At 42.1% G+C, this 24560-nt stretch overlaps 1 protein-coding gene across 4 annotated transcripts in view; it reads left to right on the top strand.

Moving 5' to 3' along the window:
• The window catches only part of rasa4 (RAS p21 protein activator 4), an 80023-nt gene that overhangs the window by 22257 nt on the left and 33206 nt on the right, over positions 1-24560 (top strand). For all 4 annotated transcript variants that reach the window (XM_024393592.2, XM_042309330.1, XM_042309329.1 and 1 more), the window contains exons 5-9: positions 10297-10423; positions 17017-17098; positions 17221-17355; positions 17988-18079; positions 24237-24354. In XM_024393592.2, coding sequence (XP_024249360.2) covers positions 10297-10423; positions 17017-17098; positions 17221-17355; positions 17988-18079; positions 24237-24354 — 554 coding nt within the window. The remainder of the gene's footprint in view (positions 1-10296; positions 10424-17016; positions 17099-17220; positions 17356-17987; positions 18080-24236; positions 24355-24560) is intronic.

The raw sequence follows: 24560 nt of genomic DNA, 5'->3' as shown, positions 1-24560 counted from the left end.
GTGCCTTGAATTCTAAATAAATCCCAGACAGTGTCACCAGCAAATCACCCCCACACAATAACACCACCTCCTCCATGCTTTACGGTGGGAAATACACATGTGGAGATCATCGTTCCCCCACACTGCTTCTCACAAAGACATGGCAGTTGGAACCAATAATCTCCCATTTGGAATCCAGACCAAAGTACAAATTTCCACCAGATCCACCAGACATTTCATCTTCACTCTACTGTTTTTCCACGATAAGCTCTACACACTTTTGCAAAGTGATTCCATTTACCACATTTAGTACACTGTTTGACTCTTAAAACGCCCCTAAACATGTGGATATTGTGGATACAAAGTGCATGGCGAACAAGGAAATTGCCCAGCTAAAGGCAAACAGTGTACTAAATGTGGAAAATGGAATCACTTTGCCAATGTGTGCAGAGCTTACTGTGCAAAAACAGTACACACAGTGAGTGAAGATGAAATGTCAATCAAAAAGTCAAATGCTGATGAACTGTTTATTGATTCACTGACACAGAAAAGTCATATCAGAGACAGAGCAAGCCTTTGCTGATATTGAGATAGGAACACAAGGCACAGAGCTAAAGTTCAAACTAGACACTGCTGCACAAGTAAACATTATTCCTCTGAATAAGTACCGCAGCTTGACATCTGAATGCGAGCTACAGCCCACTACATGCAGACTGACTGGTTATGGTGGTGAACAGCTCCCAGTAAAAGGCACATGCACTTTCAAATGCAAATACAAGGAAAGTGACATGATGTTGGACTTTTATGTTGTTGACACTGGAGCACCTGCAGTGCTAGGTCTTAACGCATGTTTAGACATGGACCTCATCAAGCTAGTTTTATCAGTGACAGCACCAGTAGAGACAAAATGTACTGGATGAGTTTGCTGATGTTTTTACAGGAATAGGATTATTCCCAGGAGAATATACCATTCACCTTGACCCAGACGCAACCCCTGTGGTCTACCCACTGAGAAATATTCCCCTTGCTCTCCGTGCCCGTCTGAAGAATGAGTGCTCCATGCTCTCCAAATCTGACATAGTCACCAAGATTACAGAACCGACTGACTGGGTAAACGCGTTAGTGGTGGTGGAGAAACCACGCACAGGCAAGCTCCGGGTATGCCTCGACCCAAGAGACTTGAACAAGGCTATCAAACGCCCCCATTATCCTTTACCGACGCTAGTTGGCATCGCACACAAGCTAGCGGGAGCACACTACTTCAGTGTCATGGACGCTAGATCAGGCTACTGGGCTATCAAGCTCACAGAAGAGTCATCTAAGCTCACAACATTCAACACACCGTTTGGACGCTACAGGTTCCGTCGCCTGCCTTTTGGGATTATCTCAGCCCTAGACGAGTTTCTGCGAAAGATCGATGAAGTGTACGAAGGCCTCGACGGAGTTGTGACAATTGTGGACGACATCCTTGTCTTTGGTCGAACTAAAGAGGAGTCCGGCTCAACCCCGAGAAGAGCACAGTCGGCGCTACAGAGGTCAGCTACTTCGGACATCTTCTCACAGCGACTGGAATCAAGCCAGATCCACAGAAGATCTTAGCCATAAAAGAAATGGTGCCACCAAAGAACCGTGCAGAGCTGGAAACAGTGCTGGGCATGGTCAACTACTTAGCATTGGAGAGCCTGGGTGCGAACTTGGCTAATGCACCCCTGCGTCAACTGCTAAAGCAGTCCAGTGAGTTTCTCTGGGACAAGCAACACGACATTGCGTCCCAGAATGTGAAAGACTTGATCACGAGAGAACCAGGACCAATCCTTGCCTACTATGACCCCAACAAAGAGCTCAGACTCCAAGTGGACGCATCGAAGTATGGACTAGGTGCAGTGCTACTGCCAGAAGGAAAGCCCATTGGTTACGCTTCCCAATCTCTCGGACTGTGAAATCAACTACGCTCAAATCGAAAAGGAGCTCTACCCATTCTGTTTGGATGTAAATGTTTCCATCAATACGTATATGGACAACAAGTCATTGTGAAATCCGACCACAAGCCCCTTGAGTCAATTATGAGGAAACCACTAGCCGCAGCCCCGCCAAGGCTACAGAAATACGACTTCACAATCACTCACCATCCAGGCAAAGACATCCCTGTCGCAGACACACTCTCCAGGGACAGCAGCCTCAGTGAAGGCATGGACATGCCAGTGCACACTGTGTACAGCAACTTACCAGTTAGTGACACACAACTGAAGGAGATCCAAGCAGAAACAGAAAAGGACTCAACTCGCACAGCTGAGGAAAGTCATACAGGATGGATGGCCTGAGGAGAGGAGAAAATGCCCTCGGAGCATCTCAGAATTCTGGAACCATTGTGATGAACTATCACAGATCAACGGAATCATTTTCAAAGGAGAGAAAATCATTATTCCTACCAGTCTCAGAGAAGAGATTTTGTCAAAGATCCATGCTGGACACATGGGCATGGAAAAGTGCAAACAGAGAGCCCAGGACATTTTGTTTTGGCCTGGAATGTGCAAACAAATAGAGGACATTGTTGGGAAATGCGCCACCTGTCTTGAATGATGCCCCTCAAACACCAAAGAGCCAATGTTACCTCACTGTATCCCAGACCGACCCTAGCAGGTCGTGGCAACTGATCTGTTCACCTGGATCAACGAGGACTACATCGTAACAGTGGACTACTACAGCAGATACTTTGAACTCGACAAGCTTCACAGCACCACATCTGCAGCTGTGATACACAAGCTGAAAGCATCCTTTGCCAGGCATGGTATTGTAGAGACTTTAATATCTGACAATGGGCCCTGTTACAAATCAAATGAGTTTGAATCCTTCACAAAAGCATGGGAGTTCACACATGTCATCACAAGCCCACATTACCCTCAAAGTAATGGCCTTGCTGAAAAATCTGTGCAGATTGCTAAATCACTCAAAAGCAGACAAGCAAAAGCAGACAAGAGACCCCTACCTCAGTCTCCTTGAATACCGCAACACTCCAGTTGACAACTTCAAATCACCAGCCCAGCTGTTGATGAGCCGCAGACTTCGCTCCATCCTTCCCAGCACCAACCATCAGCTGCAACCTGAGGTTGTCAGCTACAAGGAAATGCATGAAAAACGTGCACAGAGACAACAACAACAAAAGCGATACTACGACAGGTCAGCTTGACCACTGCCACCACTGATCGACGGAGAGTCAGTTAGAATGGCCTCTGGAAGCCAGCAGTTGCAATCGTCGTCACCTACTGAACACAAAAGAACAACACACTGATGAGATGAACTGTTCCCCTGAAAGAGTGTGATGAACTACACACACACACAGCACAACATACACCATACTTACCAGCACACAACAAGAGCGGTTGACTGACACACAAGCATGCTCAGCATCATTTCGCATAAGGTCAGGGAGAGGGGTCAAGCCCAGAGCTATCCTAGACCTGTGAAATGTCAAAGGGTGTAGGCGGATCGCTGCCCGAGAAGAGTTTCAGACTGTAAACTTGTTATTGAAAGTTCACTTTAAATGCTTTGGTATTGTATTTGTTTGAAATGTTAAGATGTCATTTCTACTGTGAGAGCTGAGTTGCTGAGAATCCCTTGTTCGAAAATTAACAGTATGTTGTTATTGTTCAGAGTCTGATTCAGTTGGTCTAGTATGCAATATAAATGGTTACTTACCTTGAGTTCAAACTGCAGAGCATGTTTTCAAAAGAAACGCTTAGAATATGTAAACATTTTTTGTTTGTTTTAAAAGAAGGGAGATGTAATATTCATATGTGTAAACATACTGAATTTTATTGGATGCATTTTACCGCCGTATCATACTGTGCAATGATTGGTTAAACCACCCAGATGGTTAGGTCATGGTCAGTTGGTCATGGTTGGAGATACGTGAACATGCATGTTGTAGCTAGCTAATAAAGAGCTACGTTAAGAAATATCCTGTAGTACTGCATTTTATTATTTTGTACAAAGCGTGCAAAACAAGACAGTGGTCTCCTGAACAGTTGATGTTGAGATGTGTCCGTTACTTGAACTCTAAGAAGCATTTTTTTAGGCTGGTATTTCTGAGGCTGGTAACTCTAGTGAACTTATCCTCTGCAGCAGAGGTAACTCTGGGTCTTCCATTCCTGTGGCAGTCCCCTTGAGAGCCAGTTTCATCATAGCGCTTGATTGTTTTTGCGACTGCACTTGAAGAAACGTTCAAAGTTCTTGAAATGTTCCGTATTGACTGACCATGTCTTAAAGTAATGGACTGTCATTTCTTTTGCTTATTTGTGCTGTTCTTGCCATAATATGGACTTGGTCTTTAACCAAATAGGGCTATCTTCTGTATACCACCCCTACCTTGTCACAATTTCTTTAACCCTTTTTTGGGGGGTTTATTGGCTCAAATGCATTAAGAAGGAAATAAATTCCACAAATGACCTTTTAACAAGGCACACCTTTTAGTTGAAATGCAATCCAGGTGACTACCTCATGAAGCTGGTTGAGAGAATGCCAAGAGTGTGCAAAGCTGTCAAGGCAAAAGGTGGCTATTTAAAAAATGAGATTCCTCAAATATGTGTTGATTTGTTTAACACTTTTTTAAAGTTACTACATGATTCCATATGTGTTATTTCATAGTTTTGATGTCTTCACTATTCTTCTACACTACTGGTCAAAAGGTCTACATTGTATGTCTCAACTCGTCCTTCCAGTAAAGGAATTCCCTCTACCCTGTAAGAGGAAAAGGGATCAGATGAGTTCAGGAGTAAAGTAATCTTGTGTGCTTAGTCATTATCTGGACTATTGATTCAAGGATCCCCGCATTCCACTGTTGCCATGACGCTGGTGTGGTGAGTCATCACATAGCCCTAGAGCATACTTTTGTTTTCTAAATAACGGACATGACAATCACATAGGTTCACAAGTGGACACTCCTTGAATGCGCGCTTTAAACAAAGTCTTACTCACTTGTTTCATAAGTCTGGTTTTTCACTGAGAAAAGGCCCACTGGATTTTAATGGGTCATATTGTTAGAATAACACTTATCCCACCAACGCTGCTTTGAGCCATTGTCTGATCGTCTCTACCTGCTGGCTTACCTTGGTGTTGGCAGGCTGACTCACTGGGCAAAACACAGGGGTGACTTCTGAGCTTCGTGAAGAGAGTGACATGTGGGTGAGAGGCCTGAGTCACACTTCACTTCACAGTAGGGTTGTGACACCGATGCTGGTCGTGGGGGGTAGTCTTACTCAGTTTTCTCCCACGCAGGGATGATGGTGACTTTCTGGCACTCACGAAGACGAGGGCGGGATCACTCATTAGTCTTGGTGGCTGGAACTTGCCAAAGGTGTAGCTAATAACTCCAATGAGCATTGTGTATTTGTAAGATGTGGCAGCATGTTTAAATTCCCAAGATACTTCTAGATAATTACGAGCTGATTGATCAACTCTGATATTCACATGGTAGCAAGCCAACTGGTATAATGGTTTATTACTTCCTATAATATGAATGATATGTTGTTTATACAGGATTTTTGTAGGGCATCATGAATGCTCAAGACAGGCCAATGATGTACAGTGGGGAGAACAAGTATTTGATACACTGCCGATTTTGCAGGTTTTCCTACTTACAAAGCATGTAGAGGTCTAATTTTTTATCATACGTACACTTCAACTGTGAGAGACTGAATCTAAAACAAAAATCCAGAAAATCACATTGTATGATTTTAAAGTAATTAATTAGCATTTTATTGCATGACAAGTATTTGATACATCAGAAAAGCAGAACTTAATATTTGGTACAGAAACCTTTGTTTGCAATTACAGAGATCATACGTTTCCTGTAGTTCTTGACCAGGTTTGCACACACTGCAGCAGGGATTTTGGCCCACTCCTCCATACAGACTTTCTCCAGATCCTTCAGGTTTTGGGGCTGTCGCTAGGCAATACGGACTTTCAGCTCCCTCCAAAGATGTTCTATTGGGTTCAGGTCTGGAGACTGGCTAGGCCACTCCAGGACCTTGAGATGCTTCTTACGGAGCCACTCCTTAGTTGCCCTGGCTGTGTGTTTCGGGTCGTTGTAATGCTGGAAGACCTAGCCACAACCCATCTTCAATGCTCTTACTGAGGGAAGGAGGTTGTTGACCAAGATCTCAAGATACATGGCCCCATCCATCCTCCCCTCAATACGGTGCAGTCGTCCTGTCCCCTTTGCAGAAAAGTATCCCCAAAGAATGATGTCTCCACCTCCATTCTTCACGGTTGGGATGGTGTTCTTACTTCTTCTTCCCCCAAACATGGTGAGTGGAGTTTAGACCAAAAAGCTATATTTTTGTCTCATCAGACCACATGACCTTCTCCCATTCCTCCTCTGGATCAGCCAGAGGGTCATTGGCAAACTTCAGACGGGTCTGGACATACGCTGGCTTGAACAGGGGGACCTTGCGTGCGCTGCAGGATTTTTATCCATGACGGCGTAGTGTGTTACTAATGGTTTTCTTTGAGACTGTGGTCCCAGCTCTCTTCAGGTCATTGACCAGGTCCTGCCGTGTAGTTCTGGGCTGATCCTCACCTTCCTCATGATCATTGATGCCCCACGAGGTGAGATCTTGCATGGAGCCCCAGACCGAGGGTGATTGACCGTCATCTTGAACTTCTTCCATTTTCTAATAATTGCGCCAACAGTTGTTGCCTTCTCACCAAGCTGCTTGCCTATTGTCCTGTAGCCCATCCCAGCCTTGTGCAGGTCTACAATTCAATCCCTGATGTCCTTACACAGCTCCCTGGTCTTGGCCATTGTGGAGAGGTTGGAGTCTGTGAGTGTGTGGACAGGTCTTTTATACAGGTAATGAGTTCAAACAGGTGCAGTTAATACAGGTAATGAGTGGAGAACAGGTGGGCTTCTTAAAGAAAAACTAACAGGTCTGTGAGAGCCGGAATTCTTACTGGTTGGTAGGTGATCAAATATTTATATCATGCAATAAAATGCAAATGAATTACTTAAATCATACAATGTGATTTTCTGGATTTTTGTTTTAGATTCCGTCTCTCACGGTTGAAGTGTACCTATGATAAAAATTACAGACCTCTACATGCTTTGTAAGTAGGAAAACCTGCAAAATCGTCAGGTTATCAAATACTTATTCTCCCCACTGTACCAGTTTGGTGTGGTCTGCGTTACGATCAAACATTTTTACCAAACACCGTACACTACAAGACAACAAAAAATGATAGCTTCTTTATATTGCATTTCCTGTATACTGTGTCTTTGGATCTCAGTTTTGTGGACTGGTAATCATTTACAAACAGTGTAAGAACATCTCTTATTCATAATCACAAAGGCTAGATGGAGCACTTGTCCAGGGGTCTATTGCTTTCTCATTGTTTTGATTAAGGGAAGTCCTTATACATAACGGGTCGGGCAAGCTACCTACCCTCTTCCTACCCTCTTGTCTCCGCATTGTAATCCATTGCAGATGCGTTGCTTTGGAAACAAAGGCTTCGCCTGGTTGGTCAGAGAAGTTTTAAAGGAGAGACCAAGGCTTAAATTAAAGGGGATGAACAGTGACTTCATTGGTCCTTGTTTAAACGGTAGGCCAAACATTAAAGGAGATGAACAGTCATCACGCCTCACCCTTTTATCTGCTACACCATCAGAGCCTTCAACATGTTACTTTTTTTTCTGAAGACATAATTAAATGAGAATCATTCCAGTTTGAAAACCGTCACAAAAATAGATCCGTTTTGTGTGATGTCAGACCATGTTCTACTGCTTGACAGTGGGAATGTGCTTCTCTGCTAGGGGCCTCACACTTGAGGTGTCTGGGGGATTACTGTGGAAGTAACCTTGAGAGAAGCAGGCTGTATGGAGAGGGACCTCTGAGGAAGGGGGTGGGAAAGAGGACTGAGCGCAATGAATCCCCTTTTGAAGCAGGCAGGTCAAGGCTTGAAAGGTTAGAGACCCCTAGTGTGTGTGTATTTGCCAGTCACGGTTTGAACACTTTCATGGATGAGACCTTTCACTGATGCCGACTGGCCTCTACCAAGGTTTGGTCAAGTGTATACTAATAACATTTGTGCGTTTGAACGTCTTGGAAAAACTATCTGGCCTTTATGGCCACTGATATTCTTAAATCTCAACCTGGTACAGAGCAAAGAGGACTGGCCACCCCTCAGAGCCTAATTCCTCTCTGGGTTTCTTCCTAGGTTTCTGTCTTCTGGTGATTTTTTTTCTTTTCTTTTTCTAGCCACTGCTTCTGCATTGCTTGCTCTTTGGTGTTTTAGGCTGGGTATCTGTAAAGCCCTGCTGACGTAAAAAGGGCTTTATAAAATGTGATTTGATTTTAAAATGTTTTAAGTCAAGTCAACTCGTACTCATCCATATTTGATATAATTATTTTTTTTTTTAGTTCAGTTTCCCTCATTGTACATGTTTGTGGAGATAGCATATACCACAGACAGGACGGCGACGTTTCCTCAGAATGGTCTTCACATGGTTTCTGTCCCAAATGGCACCCTAATCCCTTTATAGTGTACTGCTTTTGACCAGGGTCCATATGGCTCTGATAAAACGTAGTGCCCTATAAAGGGACTAGTGAGCCAGAGACGGTACATGAACTATTCAGTGTTACTGGTGTATTTGTCTACTCTAAAACTACTGACATTACTTTTCATGCTGTGCTCGAAATGGAAACTGACCGACTCTTGTTTCAGTTCACTTTTTCTGAAATGACTTCATCAATGTTGTGCCCATTGTAGACAGGAGTCTCGCTTCCTCCAGTTTCTGTTCCCTGGCTGAATGCCAGCCAACATTTCACAATGTTCAGAGAAAAGCCTTTGTCATCAACACAACTTACTCCTCTCACTGTTTGTTCTGGAATAGATAGTTAATTGTACATTTTCAGTGCAATGGCAATTTGACTTCTAAGATGGAGATTGAAAAATAAATGATAATCAAGACAGCCCTCAAAATAAAGGCGATGAAACTACTGCTGTCAGTCTGATATTTAAGGCCTCCATGGTTGTCCCAAATGGTACCCTTTCCCCTATATTGTGCACCTCTTGACAAAAATAGTGTAATATGTAGGGAATAGGGTCCCATATCGCCTCCATGGCCACAAGTAGCTATCAGCACAGACCAATGTTCCATCTGTTTTGTAACCCATGCACAGTCCGCTGAACCAATGATCAGACTGTTTGTAACCCACGCACAGTCCGCTGAACCAATGATCTGTGTCTGCATTAGAAACAAGACAGCCTAATAAAAAAAGCCTCAAAGCTTTTTTTCCGTCCTGCTTTGTGGAAACGTCTGTGGTTGTAGCCAGATTTATTTTTGTCCCACACTCAGCCGGCAATAAAGAATAATGTTGCTTGACTAGAGACATACTCTGGAATATCAATCAGGAGAAAAAGCACTTCTTTCAAGGGTAAACGCAGAACGATTCTGGGAAATCTTGCAGACTTGATAGGACAATTCATAAATCATTGGGAAGCTGGAAGAAATGGGCCTACTGGAATGTAGTTGGAAATTATCTAGAGGTTTGAAGAGTCAATTCACTGGTTTTCATTCAGCTTCTGTATTTTATGCATTAACTTTATGATGAGCTGAATTCTGACCAAATACATGAGTTGTATGTAAGAAATAAATGTTAAATAGTTACTGTACTCTGAAATGTCAGACCTGGAAAACCTCTGGATAATACCAATGACTCTAAGGATAATAACAGATTTAGTGAGACTGAGGCTGTCCTAATGTTTTCCTTTTAATCAAGGAACTTATTGCCTGTGGTTTATTTCCCGATAAGTCGTCAATTTATTGCTTGTGCTTGGTTGACTAAATCTGTTATTATCCTTAGTCATTGGTATTATCCAGAGGTTTTCCAGGTCTGATATTAATTCAGAGTACAACTATATTGGAGTCCAAATTGCAGTGCATGTAGATCTGTTCCAGTTCGGAGGCTGTGGAATGCAGGTTTAAACCGGGTAGACGATCTACTCGCGCAGAAGCGAATGCATCACAGGCATTAGGTCTTTTACATTAAGCCTCCAAAAGCCTGAGACACAGAGAAAGGATGTTATTGGTGGGATTTATTCACAGCGTGTGTGTGTACAACATACTGTATTCCCCTCCATGAATTACCTTATCTCATCAGAGCAATACACAAGCCATCCCAAACAGGAAAGTGTTTTTATGAGCATGTTTTCTTCTCTCTCTATTTTTTATTTAACCTTTGGTTATGAGCGTGTAAAGTGCATTTGCTATAGGACCATATATCTCACGTGTCTCCACACTAACTTTCCTGTGTGTTGAAGGGCTGGACGGCTGGGTGAACCTAACTGAGATTGACCCAGATGAGGAGGTGCAAGGGGAGATTCACCTCCAGATATCAGTGTTAGGGGACATCCCCAGAATACTGCGCTGCCAAGTACTGGAGGCCAGGTAAGACATGGATGTTGGGCTAGTCCTGTATGGCTCATTTGTTGGGGCATAGCGCTTACAAATCCAGGATTGTGGGTTTAATTCTCGCTGTGGCCATCCATACCAAAATGTATGCATCTACTACAGGAAGTTGGATACAATTGCCTACTAAATGTCTTAGTACATACACATTCATTACCTAGGTGACAAATTACCTGTGGGATCTAGGGTGGACCTACTTCTCAGGTTTTACTCTATATACGCTGACGGCATCGCTTTGTACAGCAACTACATCACACAAGGCCAGTGCTGCTCATTGGTAGTGGATGAGGTGGGGTCTACCATCACTGTATACATTTAAAAAATGTTTTTAACACTTCTCTATGTATACCAATTGTTTATGAATAATTCACAGATGTTTTGGATGTTATATACAGTAGATGATCAAAATTATGTGCACACCTGCTCGTCAAACATCGCAATCCAAAATCGCAGGCATTAAATATGGAGTTGATCCCCCTTTTGCTGCTATAACAGCCTCCACTCTTTTGTGAAGGCTTTCCACTAGATAAACATTGCTGCAGGGACTTGCTTCCCTTCAGCCACAAGCGCATTAGTGAGGTCGGGCATTGATGTTGGGCGATTAGGCCTGGCTTGCAGTCGACATTCCAATGAATCCCAAAGGTGGTCGATGAGGTTTGAGGTCCGGGCTCTGTGCAGGCCAGGCTGTGTCACAATCGGCCGTGATTGGGAATCCCATAGGGCGGTGCACAATTTGGCCCAGTGTCGTCCGGGTTTGGCCGGTGTAGGCCGTCATTGTAAATAAGAATTTGTTCTGTACTGACTTGCCTAGTTAAATTAAATGTCTTCCACACTGATCTCAACAAACCATTTTGGTATGGACCTCACTTTTTTGCAATGGGGCATTGTCTTGGTGAAACAGGAAAGGGCCTTCCCAAACTGTTGGAAGCACAGAATCATCTAGAATGTCATTGTGTTTTCACTGCTCCAGAGTCCAATGGTGGCGAGCTTTACACCGCTCCAGCCGACACTTGGCATTGCATATGGTGATCTTAGGCTTGTGTGCGGCAGCTCGGCCATGGAAATCCATTTCATGAATCTCCCGACTAAGTTATTGTGCTGACGTTGCTTCCAGTGGCAGTTTGGAACTCTGTTTTAACTGAGGACAAACTATTTTTACTCTATTTTTGCTATTTAACACAAGTTTTTGTGAAAACTATCGGTACAGTTAAATGCAATGGAAACACATTAAACTTTATATTTTTATTCGGTACATGAGAACTTCAACGAAAAATGACATTTTGTGCTGTATGTAATCCCTCACTGATTTGTATCTGTAACTAGTCAATTTGGTGGAAACACCATTGATGGAAAAATGTGTGTATTTTTGAAAATTTGCTTAAATCTGTCGACCATTGGATGGAAACTAGATACTGTGATTGTTTTATGTTTGACCATTAAAAACAAACAGCTTCTTAACAAATAGCAATTTCTCAAGCAAGAATTTAGCAAGGACAGTCCGAGTGGTGAGGGGAAAACTGAAATCTAGCAGAGAGGTTTGGAACTTCTTATTGGTCTATAAACTAATTTTCCACCTGGTGATGTCACCAAGCAGGCCAAAACTCCATCCCAACAAAACATGCTCTTACACTAAAAGAAAATAATCATAATTTTCACAGTATTATTCCAACCTCATAGTGTGGAAATATACAGTGCCTATAGAACATCTCTTGGATTTCTTCACATTTTACTGTGATACAAAGTGTGATTTAAAATGTATTTAATTGTCAACATTGTCAACTATCTACACAATACTATTTTTCTAGATTAATAAAAAATAAAACACTAATATACAGTGCCTTCAGAAAGTACTTATTCCACATTTTGTTATAGCTTGAATTAAAGTAAACATTTTTCTCACCCATCTACACACTATACCCCATAATGACAAAGTGAAAACGTGCTTTTAGAAATGTTTGCTAATTTATTGAAAATGAAAATACAGATATCTCCTTTACATAAGTTTTCACACCTGAGTCAATACTTGTAGAATCACCTTTGGCAGCGACTACAGCTATGAGTCTTTGTGTAAATCGAAGAGCTTTCCACACCTGGATTGTGCAACATTTGCCCACTTTTTAAAAATGATTTTCAAAATTCTTCAAGCTTTGTCAAATTGGTTGTTGATCATTGCTAGACAACCATTTTCAGGTATTGCCATAGATTTTCAATTAGATTTAAGTCAAAACTGTAACTCGGCCACTCAGGAATAGTCACTGTCTTCTTGGTTAGTAACTCCAGTGTAGATTTGCCCATGTTTTTTAGGTTATTGCCCTGCTGAAAGGTGAATTAATCTCCCAGTGTCTGGTGGAAAGCAGACTGAACCAGGTTTCCTCTAGGATTTTGCCTGTGCTTAACTCCATTTTGTTTATTTTTTTATCCTGAGAAACTTCCCAGTCATTAACGATTACAGACATACCCATAACATGATACAGCCGCCACTATGCTTGAAATTATGCAGCGTGGTACTCAGTAACATATTGGATTTACCCCAAACAAAACACTTTCTATTCAGGACAGAAAGTGAATTGCTTTGCCAATTTTTTTGTTTATTGCTTTATTGCAAACAGGATGCATGTTTTGGAATATTTTCCTTCTGTGCAGGCTCCCTTTTCACTCTGTCAATTAGGTTAGTATTGTGGAGTAACTATGTTTATATATCCTAATTTCTCTTCGATCACAACCATTAAATTCTGTAACTGTTTTAAAGTCACCATTGGCCTCATAGTGAAATCCCTGAGCGGTTTCCTTCCTCTCCGACAACTGAGTTAGGAAGGATGCCTGTATCTTTGTAGTGACTGTGTGTATTGATGCACCATCCAAAGTGAAATAACTTCACCATGCTAAAAGGGATATTCAATGTCTGCTTTTTAACCTGTCTACCAATAGGTGGCCTTCTTTGCGAGGCATTGGGAACCCTCCCTGGTCTTTGTGGTTGAATCTGTGTTTGAAATTTGCTGCTCGACTGAGGGACATTACAGATAATTGTATGTGTGGGGTACAGAGATGAGGTAGTCATTGAAAACAATTATTGCGCAGTGAGTGAGTCCATGAAACTTATTATGTGACTTGTTAAGCACATTTTTACTCCTGAACTTATTTAGGCTTTCTATAACAGTTGAATACTTATTGACTCAAGACATTTCAGCTTTTCATTCTTAATTCATCTGTAAAAAAAAAATTGAAAACACAATTCCACTTTGTCATTATGGGTTATTGTGGGCAAGTAGGCCAGTGATCCAAAAAATCTCAATTTAATACATTTTTAATTCAGGGTTTAACACTTTTTATTCTGTATATTTGTATTCTTCATTTCACGCTGTCATTTAGGTCATTATTGTGGAGTCACTACAATATTGCTCCATCCTTGTTTTTTTTTCTCCATCTCAGCCATTGAACTCTGAAGGTGTCTTAAAATCACCAGTGGCCTCATGTTGACATCCCTAAGCAGTTTCATTCCTGTCCTGCAGCTTAGTTCAGAAGGACGAGTGCATCATCCACAGCATAATTATGAACTTGGCCATGCTTAAAGATGTATGCAATGTCTGGTTTGTTGTTGTTACCCATCTACCAACCACTGCCATTCTTTGAGGCTTTTGAAAAGCTCCCTGGTCTTTAGTTGAATCTGTGCTTGAAATTCAATACTTGACTGAGGGACCTTACAGATGTCATGGTGGACAGAGAAAGGGGTAGTAATTGGTGTATGGTGGACAGAGAAAGCGGTAGTCATTCAAAAATCATGTCAACCCCTATTATTTCACACAGTGATGTTACTTTTGAACTAATTTAGACTTGCCAATACAAAAGGTGTAAGTGTTTATGCAATGACCTATATTTTAGTTATGTGTGTATATATATATATATATATATATATAATATATATATATATTAAATAAAAAATCTATTTAAACCCCACTTTGTAACACAACAAAATGTGAAAAAAGTTCAAGGGGGTGTAGACTTTCTGTATGCACTGTATAGTACACTGCTCAAAAAAATAAAGGGAACACTTAAATAACATCCTAGATTGAATTAATTAAATATTCTTATTAAACACTTTTTTCTTTACATAGTTGAATGTGCTGACAACAAAATCACACAAATTATCAATGGAAATCAAATTTATCAACCCATGGAGGTCTGTATTTGGAGTCACTCAAAATTAAAGTAGAAAACCACACTACAGGCTGATCCAATTTTGATGTAATGTCCTTAAAACAAGTCAAAATGAGGCTCAGTAGTGTGTGTGGCCTCCACGTGCCTGTATGACCTCCCTACAATGCCTGGGCATGCTCCTGATGAGGTGGAGGATGGTCTCCTAAGGGATCTCCTCCCAGACCTGGACTAAAGCATCTGCCAACTCCTGGACAGTCTGTGGTGCAATGTGGCGTTGGTGGATGGAGCGAGACATGATGTTCTCAATTGGATTCAGGTCTCGGGAATGGGCGGGCCAGTCCATAGCATCAATGCCTTCTTCTTGCAGGAACTGCTGACACACTCCAGCCACATGAGGTCTAGCATTGTCTTGCATTAGGAGGAACCCAGGGCCAACCACACCAGCATATGGTCTCACAAGGGGTCTAAGGATCTCATCTCGGTACCTAATGGCAGTCAGGCTACCTCTGGTGAGCACATGGAGGGCTGTGCGGACCCCCAAAGAAATGCCACCCCACACCATGACTGACCCACCTCCAAACCGGTCATGCTGGAGGATGTTGCAGGCAGCAGAACGTTCCCACGGCGTCTTCAGACTGTCACGTCTGTCACGTGCTCAGTGTGAACCTGCTTTCATCTGTGAAGAGCACAGGGTGCCAGTGGCGAATTTGCCAATCTTGGTGTTCTCTGGCAAATGCCAAACATCCTGCACGGTGTTGGGCTGTAAGCACAACCCACACCTGTGGACGTCGGGCCCTCATACCACCCTCATGGAGTCTGTTTCTGACCGTTTGAGCAGACACATGCACATTTGTGGCCTGCTGGAGGTAATTTTGCAGGGCTCTGGCAGTGCTCCTCCTGCTCCTCCTTGCACAAAGGCGGAAGAGCACAGGGTGCCAGTGGCGAATTTGCCAATCTTGGTGTTCTTGCCAAAATCTTGGTGTTCTCTGGCAAATGCAGACACAACATCCTGGTAATTTTGCAGGGCTCTGGGCTGTGCACAAAGGCGGAAGAGCACAGGGTGCCAGTGGCGAATTTGCCAACAAATGCCACACCTGTGGCAACCCACACCTGTGGACGTCGGGCCCTCATACCACCCTCATGGAGTCTGTTTCTGACCGTTTGAGCAGACACATGCACATTTGTGGCCTGCTGGAGGTAATTTTGCAGGGCTCTGGCAGTGCTCCTCCTGCTCCTCCTTGCACAAAGGCGGAGGTAGCGGTCCTGCTGCTGGGTTGTTGCCCTCCTACGGCCTCCTCCACGTCTGCTGATGTACTGGCCTGTCTCCTGGTAGCGCCTCCATGCTCTGGACACTACGCTGATAGACACAGCAAACCTTCTTGCCACAGCTCGCATTGTTGTGCCATCCTGGATGAGCTGCACTACCTGAGCCACTTGTGTGGGTTGTAAGACTCCATCTCATGCTACCACTAGAGTGAAAGCACCGCCAGCATTCAAAAGTGACCAAAACATCGAAGCATAGGAACTGAGAAGATGTCTGTGGTCACCACCTGCAGAACCACTCCTTTATTGGGGTTGTCTTGCTAGTTGCCTATAATTTCCACCTGTTGTCTATTCCATTTGCACAACCGCATGTGAAATGTATTGTCAATCAGTGTTGCTTCCTAAGTGGACAGTTTGATTTCACAGAAGTGTGATTGACTTGGAGTTACATTGTGTTTAAGTGTTACCTTTTATTGTTTTGAGCAGTGTATATAAAATGGATAAATCACATTTTTGACTGCACTGGGCCTTTTTAAAAATGTTTTATTTTGAGTTTGCGCTGTAAACATTGATTTATCAAGCTGTCTGGTTTAGGCTACTACAAACATACAGTTCCATCTATGTATTGTTCACAGGTTTGAGCATTACGTGCACTGGGCACACAGCTTCCAAACTCCGTGAACTCATTCTTCATAAATACCTGGGGTGTCGTCTGTGCTGTGGGTATTTCAGCCCATCTGCCAGAGCAGCTGGATTCACACAGACATACGCCCGGCTGACTCTCCTCTACGATGCGTGTTGATTACTTTCTCTGAGCTCACCCCAATGATCTCATACTGACCTCATCTCAAATGGTGCGTGGGAGGGCATTTGTTTGTGATTGAGACTAGACTTGTGGTTATGGGTTAAAATATAACATTGTTTTTCTTATTAGGTGCGCTTGATTTTGCTTGCCTGGTGTGCGGGTTTTCACTTTTGGGACTATTCCTTTGATCCCATTGCACCGGAGAGAACTTAATCAAACTCCTTCTGATGTGCTTGAAAGAAGACATACTGTTTTAAGTTACCCAGATCTGGTGGAGATACAATGTGCTTCAATGTCAACTAATCTGTAAAATGCTCAACTTTCCTTTTTGTGTGGGTTTGTGCTTCAGAGACCTTGCAAAAAAGGATCGCAATGGAGCGTCGGACCCTTTTGTCAGAGTACGATACAACTGCAAAACCCACGAAAGTGCGGTAAGCCAAAGACCTGCCCACACCCAGGTCCTTACATTAAGATATTTAATACAGTCATTGGAAAAATGTTTTGAAACAGCCCTTTTGACTTGGGAATTGAATATAGGAATCTGCGGTTTCAGGTGATCAAGAAGTCCTGTTATCCGCGCTGGAACGAGAGCTTTGAGTTTGAGCTGGACGATGCACCCCTGGACACCCCTCTGAGTGTTGAGGTGTGGGATTGGGACCTGGTCAGCAAGAATGACTTCCTGGGAAAGGTGAGAAGTCCTGTTGAGGTAACTTTCCCAGGTTTCCCAGAAATCCCGGTTGGAAGATTCCCGGAATCAGAAAGGAATAAGCAGGATAACATTTGGAATGTTACTGGAATTTTGTAGCCCTAGTACCAAGTCTGAAATACAGTGGTGTGAAGCACTTACTTTTTAATGTAGGTGGTTTGGTCGTGTAACCTTAACGCAAGTCGTCAGCTCTTAGTCATTTCCCTAAGCTAATACCTAGGCTTTAACTCGGTAGGCATATTTTGTAAGGAATGGTATTATGTTGTGCAGGACACCTGGGGTTTGAAGCCCGGTCATTCACAGCTGAAAAGTGAAAAATATGTGGGCACCTCCCACAAGTGTTTTAAATATGAATGTTGAATGGATCATTGGAACCCTGGTTATGTCCATATTAAAAAAATTGAGTCTGAGAGTAGCAGTGCTGAGTTTATCCTGTTAGGCAGGGGGGGGACCTGACCTTAGATCAGCACTCTTACTCTGGGCCATGTTCTGTAGATGTTAGATTTAGACACACAGGATCACAACATGATAAACATTACTCTCCATATACATTGAATACAATTAGTTTACAATGTATTCTAATCAAATGTGTTGATGTTTATTCTCCTCTTCAGGTTTTGTTCAACATCCACAGATTGCAGTCAGCCCACCAGGAGGAGGGCTGGTTTCGCCTGGTCCCTGATAAGCCCAAACATAGTCAGCATGAGTGAGTATCAATGGGTTGCCACCATTATCATAAATGCAAACTCGTTTTTTGCACCAAGGAAACAACTGTTAGCTGACAATATAGAAATGGCTTGGTGACATGCAAACTCCTCTATCCAAGTGTTTTTGTTTTATTTTATACCCACATGGCAGTCATAGACATTGAAATCTAATAATAATAATAATAATAATAATAATAATAATAATAATAATAATAATTATTATTATTATTATTATTATTATTGGTATTGGCCAATGTCAATAAATATGTAATGAAACACACAGTGTAAGAGTGATAAGTGCGTTATATCCTCATAGAGTAGTGTTGTAAATTAGGTGGAAGAAGCAGGCTCCGGTAATTTTTGTATCTCACAGTCCAAAGGGGTATACGAAGATTGAAGCTAGATCTATTCAGGGTTTTCTGAAGCTAGCCAGCTTCAGCTTTTTATGCGCAAGGGAGTGTGACTACGCGTGCATATGTATGCATGTGTGTATGTGTATATGTATGCAAGGGAGTGTGACTGCGCGTGCATATGTATGCATGTGTGTATGTGCATATGTATGCATGTGTGTATGTGCATGCATGTGTGGGCGGGTGCATCTGTTCCGGTCCATGTGCCGACAGGAAGTGCTAATCCTTTTCCCGGGCTAAATCCCTGGTTTATTTCTCCTCCATAAAGGATCATTTGGCCATGTGGACTCTGGGCAGGGATTAGCGAGAGAGAGAGAGCGAGAGAGAGGGAGGGAAATTGTGAGGAGAGGAGGAGTGGGGATTATGTAAAAGGAAGAGGGCTGTAGCAGGATATGCATCCTTTTTGGACAGGAGGGGACAAAAGCAGTATGCCCCCGCGGGAACCCAGATTAGTGCCAGAAACAAGGGCAATGTAGGGCGATTGGGCCGGCTACATGGCTCGCTGGCACTAGCGGCCATTGGATGTTGTTCTTTCAGCTGGTGGCTGGTATTGAGAGACAAGGAATCTCCGTTAACCTCTGAATGTGATCATGGTTGGGGAGGATTTGAGAGGGCATACTCTTCCTGGTGCAGTACATAGCCATTAGAATTAGAACCCTAGAAGAGCTTTCCCATTCACTTAAATGCCATAATGGGTGAACTGGCGGCTCCAGCTATTGTGTACCCATATGAGTACATTTCTATGGACATAGCACTGCTTTAGGTCATTTTGTGCAGCCATTCATCAAATATTTTTCGTGAACACCATAAAGAATCACATTATGTATAACTAATGTCATGTCATCATGCTTCTCCATAAGCGTCTTTAATCATCATTACCAGCTTACAAGCATGCAGCTTATGATCTGGCCCTAATGTGTTTGTAAGCAAATGCTAATTGTTATGCATGTAAGTACTTCATAAGTGGTTGTATTATAGACCAGTGCATGACTGGTTGTGGATCGTGTGTGCTGCTTTTCATTCTCACCGTTTACTTGATGTTTCCCATTAATAAAGGGAAATCCAAAATATTGGTCTCTCTACCCTAACCCCTAACCAATTAAGTGGCTTTCACTAGGATTGGTCGACACTGTATAAACCTGTGGAAATAACTACCAAATAAGGACCTGAGGTGACCAGATGCGCTATTAGTCACAGGGACCATAGGTCAGTGTATTATATATTTAGTGCTACATACATCAGGAAGTGGTTGTAATTGTAAGATTAAAAAGCCAAACCTTTTACTCTACTGTATGAACATAGTGTATGCATCCCAAATGGTACCCCATTCCCTTTATAGTGCAGTACTTTTATGGGAACAGGGTGGCATTTAGAATGCAGACAGTGATTTAACCACCATCCCTTCTCCCCCAATTAATCAGTATAACTCCACCAACTTAACGTTTCCCCAATGGCCTCATTCTAATGTCTTCTGTCTTCCTTTTATTTTTATGCTCATTCTATTTTGGATTCTATTTATCAAATTGGTTCTCGAAAGTAGTATAGTTGAATCTGTAGCGATGATGTAATGGCAAGTTGTTCAAAAGGAAAATAAAGGATTTAAATACATTCTGGGGATATTGAATTAGGTTTTCATATGAAAAAATCCTACATTTCCCTCTCAAGCGATGCGTAACATTGTTGTGGCCGGTCACGATTATTGATGGACATCTGTCACTGCTCTGTCTCACTTTCCATTTTCATAACCGGGAAAGAAGGGAGGGCTGTTAAAATGTCATGCCAATCCCAAACAAAGGATTATTCAGAGGTGTCTATGCTGCTCTCCAAGCAATAACTCTAACAAGATTTACCTCCATATTCATGATGTCACCCTTAGTTATGAAATCACAACAATTGAAATCAAATGCCATGATGAGTACTGGTGCTGTTGAGATGTCAAACCGTGGTTACACTATATAATAATGTTCATGAATAAGCCATTACATTCTTATACATGTTATAAAAGCTTTATCATTTTTTACCAATAATACTCTATTCCTAAATAGTTTATTAATGCTTATGAAAGTTATAAAAACATTTTTTAAAACATTTTGGGCAGTGTCGGCATTGCAACCCAATGAAAGTCAGTTTTCACCAGAGGACTTTGATCAACTCTGTGGTAAAATTCTCAGATTAAGCCCACGTAATCCTTGTCTTCTCAAATTATCTTCTTTCTTCCCACTCTTTTCAGCCAGTCAAGCTGTTGTTTATATTGTCTCTTTTAATAAAAAAAACACCTCTGGACTTCTTCTTGATTAGATTTCTGACAGGCGGTTGCCATCTGGGGCTTGCAGTCTTGTTGACTAGTCGTGTGTGTTTTGTGCTAGGAAATGAGTGTCAAGTCTGGATCACTCATCCAATCCTTTATATGCCAGCTCCTCAGTAGAGGGTTGTGAATCCTCCAACCAGGATTTCTGGATAGTTACTGGACTTTTGAAACCCTAATGCAGTGCTGTGTGGGCTTGTGGATGTCTTTAAAAAATATATTTAAAAAATTTCCCCCTGAACTTTACAAGCCATTATGTTCTTGATTTATTACCACTTTGTACGATTCCCTCAGCTTCACCAAGCACCTTAGCTTCTATAAAATTAAGCTGGTTTTGCTCACAGTGCTAGTAAGACTGTCAATTTAGTTCCATATGGCTTGATGAGTAAATTTCCCTAATTTAAATGATAAAGCCCGAGAAGCCGGTGTTTGGAGGATATATTAGCATGGGTCGTGTCCGTAGATACAGAACAAAAAGACTAAACGACTGGGTCGCGTCTCTGGCAACCGAAACAATAGAACGAACGACCAGCCAGTTTGGAAGCAACCGTAGATTTGTTTCAGGACTATATTTTGTGGAAGGATGAAATAGTATGAGGGCCGACAAACCGTGCCAATATATCCTCCAAACACCAGCTTTGAGGGCATTATCACTTTTATACAACAGGTAACCAACATATTCAAATAATGATTTACATATTTATTTGAAAAAAAGTTATTTTGATTTAATTTATTCATGCTATTTCATCCTTCCACAAGATATAGTCCCGAAACAAATCTAAGGTTGCTCCCAAACCGGCTGGTCGTTCGTTCTATTGGTTCAGTTGCCAGAGACGCGACCCAGTCGTTCAGTCTTTTTGTTCTGTATCTACGGACACGACCCAGCCGTTAGCATGGCAATGGAACATTTAGAACGGTCTGGCAACGTTCTTGTCCCTTGCTTGCTAGCTAGCCAACTACAGCTAACTTAGTCACGTAAAACAGTGCAGACAGAATAACAACAGTATCTGCATTTGTTAAAGTTGTTTTCTAGTGACATTTATTTGGATACATCCATAACAATGATCTAATGAGGCACGATTTCACCTGGCATAGAACATGTGCTCTCTATTTAGGACACTGTTCAGAGGAGCTAGCCAACAACACAGCCAACACATCTTCAAACTAAAGCTGAAAAGACAGCACACTAGCTGCACTTCATTTCACTGCACTTTGTTTTTCAATTCACATTTCTTTGTAAATATCCATAAAAATGATGCCAGCTGATTTATGATTTTGACTGGCTGAGAAACACTGCCTGCCTCTCTCGCCCCGACACCCAACACGTTCCTTACTATGGGACAGTTGGAGATCGAATTTGAATATTGAAACAATGTTGCAAATGTTGGAAGGACCAGACAGCAAGGCTTATACAAATCTCTGCTTTTGAAAAATAAGTTAGTTTAAAAGAAATGTGAGATGATGTCTAGATGCTTTTTATAGTGGTGATCAAGTTTATAACTTCCCTGCCTGGGCTGATGAGACAGTGGATTGTGCAGTCAGATGGAACAGAGTAAATTGGAATTTTAACATCAAAGATTTAGCTGGTGGTAACTTGTGTAATATACACTGTCTGGAATGCGGTTTTAACCAATCCACATTCAGGATTAGACCCACCCATTGTATAAATAACCACATTCCACAGTCTGGGCCATTCTTACCACTATTGGAAAAGTGTTTTTCAGATCTTTTTTCCACTTCGTCTTTTGGACAGACATAAAGGTTGACTGTGTTGTAGTGCTATAACGTGCCTGTATAGTAGGGTGTGTTCAAAACATTGTCTGACTGTCTTTTTAAAACACCCTGAAATTACAGCCCTTACATTGTTTATATACAGTACCAGTTAAACATATGGAATCATGTGGTAACCAGAAAAGTGTTAAACAAATCAAGATATAAATTATATTTGAGATTTTTCAAAGTAGCCACCCTTTGCCTTGATGACAGCTTTGCACACACTTGGCATTCTCTCAACCAGCTTTACCTGGAATGTTTTTCCACCTGTCTTGAAGGAGTTCCCACTTATGCTGAGCACATGTTGGCTGCTTTTCCTGCACTCTGCGGTCCAACTCATCCCAAACCATCTCAATTGGGTTGAGGTTAGGTGATTGTGGAGGCCAGGTCATCTGATCCAGCACTCCATCATTCCATCACTCTCCTTCTTGGTCAAATAACCCTTACGCAGCCTGGAAGTGTGTGTTGGGTCATTGTCATGTTGAAAAAAAAAAAAACGATAGTCCCACTAAGCACCAACCAGCTGGGATGGCAATTGCTGCAGAATGCTGTGGTAGCCATGCTGGTTAAGTGTGCCTTGAATTTTAAATAAATCAGACAGTGTCACCAGCAAAGCACCATCACACCACCTCCTCCAAGCATTACAATAGGAACCACACTTGTGGAGATCATCTGTTCACTTACTCTGCGTCTCACAAAGACACGGTGGTTGGAACCAAAACTCTCCAATTTGGACTCCCACCGGTCTATTGCTCATGTTTCTTGGCCCAAGCAAGTCTCTTCTTATTATTGGTGTCCATTAGTAGCGGTTTCTTTGCAGCAATTTGACCATGAAGGCCTGACTCATGAAGTCTCTGAACAGTTGATGCTGAGATGTCTGTTACTTGAACTCTGTGAAGCATTTTCTGAGGTTGATAACTCTAACTTCTACTCTGCAGCAGAGGTGACTCTGGATCTTCCATTCCTGTGGTGGTCCTCATGAGACCGTTTCATCATAGCGCTTGATGGTTTCTGCGATTGCTCTTGAAGAAACTTTCAAAGTTCTTGAAATTTTCCGAATTGACTGACCTTCATGTCTTTAAGTAATGATGGACTGTTTGCTTATTTGAGCTGTTCTTGCCATAATATGGACTTTGTCTTTTACCAAATAAGGCTATCTTCTGTATGCCAACCCTACCTTGTCGCAACACAACTTATTGGCTCAAATGCATTAAGAAAAAGAAATTCCACAAATGAACTTTTAAAAAGGCACACCTGTTAATTGGAATGCATTTCAGGTGATGACTTCATTAAGCTGGTTGAGAGAATCCAAGAGGGTGCAAAGCTGTCATCAAGGCAAAGGGTGGCTATTTGAAGAATCTCAAAAATGAAATATATTTTGATTTACCACTTTATTTGGTTACTAAATGATTCCATATGTGTTATTTCACAGTTTTGATGTCTTCCCTATTATTCTACAATGTAGAAAATAGTTTAAAAAATAAAGATTTTTTTTTGAATGAGTAGGTGAGTCTAAACGTTTGACTGATACTGTATATATTTTTCAAGATATTTGTTTGAAGATTTCTTTTCTTTTTTTCTCCATATTTTCTGTAAGGGTTTGCCCCTAAAATATTTTCCTTTGTTTTGATATGACTTCCCGTTAAGTTATTTTCTACTCTGCTCCAGGGGCACTCTAGGATCTCTGCGCCTGCAGCTGCGCCTCCGAGATGAGACGGTCCTGCCCTCCGGCCACTACCAACCACTTACGGAGCTGCTGTGCCAATCCGTGGGCCCCCATCTTAATGTGAGCACCAAGTCAATGCCACTCCTCAGTCTCTCAAGTGTTGCCTGGGTTGCATAAGATCAGGGGTATACAGCTCCGGTCCTCGAGAGCCACGGGCCATGTATGCTGGTTTTTATCCTTTGCATTTTAACCAGAGACTGAATTAACAGTTTTTATAAGCTATTTTAAGTACATTAAATAAACTCAGCAAAAAAAGAAACATCCTC

Source organism: Oncorhynchus tshawytscha, linkage group LG30 (genome assembly GCF_018296145.1).
Source record: "Oncorhynchus tshawytscha isolate Ot180627B linkage group LG30, Otsh_v2.0, whole genome shotgun sequence".
Lineage (NCBI taxonomy): Eukaryota > Metazoa > Chordata > Actinopteri > Salmoniformes > Salmonidae > Oncorhynchus > Oncorhynchus tshawytscha.
The sequence above is the reverse complement of the archived record's forward strand: the minus strand, read 5'-3'. Positions and strand labels throughout refer to the sequence as shown.